The sequence below is a fragment of the Mandrillus leucophaeus genome, unplaced genomic scaffold (assembly GCF_000951045.1).
Source record: "Mandrillus leucophaeus isolate KB7577 unplaced genomic scaffold, Mleu.le_1.0 Scaffold36, whole genome shotgun sequence".
Lineage (NCBI taxonomy): Eukaryota > Metazoa > Chordata > Mammalia > Primates > Cercopithecidae > Mandrillus > Mandrillus leucophaeus.
Genome location: NW_012103809.1, coordinates 4,411,119 through 4,412,917, shown reverse-complemented (window position 1 = coordinate 4,412,917; position 1,799 = coordinate 4,411,119). Strand labels below are relative to the sequence as shown.

The following is a 1,799-nucleotide window of genomic DNA, read 5'->3' as shown; positions in this document are numbered from 1 at the left end:
AAAAAAAAAAAAAAAAACTCTAGAAGATAACATTGGAAAAACCCTTCTAGACATTGGCTTAGGCAAGGATTTCATGACCCAAAAACAAATGCAATAAAAACAAAGATAAATAGCTAGGAGTTAATTAAACTAAAGATCTTTTGCATGACAAAAGGAACAGTCAGCAGAGTAAATAGACATCCCACAGAGTGGGCGAAAACCTTAGAAATCTATACATCCGACAAAGGACTAATATCCAGAATTTACAACGAACTCAATTCAGCAAGAAAAAAAAAAAATCCCATCCAAAAGTGGGCTAAGGACATGAATAGACAAGTCTCAAAAGAAGATATACAAATGGCCAACAAACATGCAAAAATGTTCAACATCACTAATGATCAGGGGAATACAAATCAAAATCTCTGATCTGCAAAGCCCTCGATCCTAACCAATAATTACAAAACAGCCTGATGATCCATCTCCATAGAGGGGGCAGGCACCTACATTTCCTGACAGCCATGTTCCTTCTTGCTAGATGTCTTCCTTACTATCCACAGTTTACTACCTGATCTTCTAGGTTTATCAAGAGAGGAACCTAGGATGACATGTTCTCTTCTCCCCATCAGACTCTTTCAAACCAAAGCAGCACTTTGGGGAAAAGCATTGTTAACTGATTGCTGGATCATATGGTAGTTCTACCTTTAATTTTGTGAGGATCTACAAACATTTTTTAAAATGAAAAAACTAGACAAATAGTTTAATCCCAAGGTCACAAAGCACAGAAGTCACAAACCTGTGACAGCACACCTTCCATCATACCACACAGCCTTCCTACCCCAAGGCATGATCAAAATATGCCCTAGAATATAATAAAAATCAATATACAGTATGTATAAATAAATATACACGGCAAATACAACAGAAATAATACTTGGAAATGGACGTGGGTTGTTTAAATGTATCATATTACCTATTATGCCGAAATTCATCACTGCTTCCTTCGGAAGTGTCACTGAGTCCCATAGAGTAGTCTTGGGAAAATAAATAAGTGAAATTCATGAGCGCAAAACATATACTTCCATAAAAATGATCTCTAAAGGCTTAGTTCTAACCAAGAATCATTACCTCAGCATTGTCTATATAAAAAGTGACACTCTGACTTCCCAGGTTGAAGTCGATCCAAAATTTCTCTAATTTTTCATCCGCTGGTTTTCTCATCTGTAAGAGATCATTTCAGTATGAATTATACACATAAAAATCATGCTATAGGGTCAGATAAACATTATTCCTTTGAAAACAGAATTTGTGCTTTTCCTGGAACAGCATTCTCCTAGCATTATAGGGCCTCTCTTTATTGACTGACTCTTTTGTGCAAACCAGAAAGATCTCAGTTTTATAGAACTCAGCCATTTCTCCTCACCCCTCCAAAAATCCCACTATCTGTAGCATATTTAATAGATATTTAAATATGTCACATGATTCTAGCTACACAATTTTTTTCTAATGAAAATCACAGAGAAAACAGTTCTATGTTGAATCAGTAACAATCCACACTGCATATGGATGGAAACTTCCAGAGAAGGAGATACTGTAACCAAACATGAGTGATTTGCCATCTATCTTCCATTAGAGTAGAGCTAAAACGTGAAGACTTCAAATTTCCTTCATTTTAATTATGCTAAAATAAATAGATGCTTATAGTTAAAACAGGGGAAGAAAGATTCTAACAGTATGGTGTTTATAGAAACAGTAAACATCTTCTCTGCCCCTCAGCTTTTCGTAAGTACCTTTCCATAGGCACCATTAACAATGCCTTTGTT

General features: G+C 35.6%; 1 protein-coding gene across 1 annotated transcript in view; it reads right to left on the bottom strand.

Moving 5' to 3' along the window:
• SYCP2L (synaptonemal complex protein 2-like) overlaps positions 1-1,799 on the bottom strand; it is a 101,801-nt gene that overhangs the window by 73,422 nt on the left and 26,580 nt on the right. The window contains exons 13-14 of the mRNA XM_011989693.1: positions 1,105-1,197; positions 950-1,010 (exon numbers count right to left, since the gene is read on the bottom strand). Coding sequence (XP_011845083.1) covers positions 950-1,010; positions 1,105-1,197 — 154 coding nt within the window. The remainder of the gene's footprint in view (positions 1-949; positions 1,011-1,104; positions 1,198-1,799) is intronic.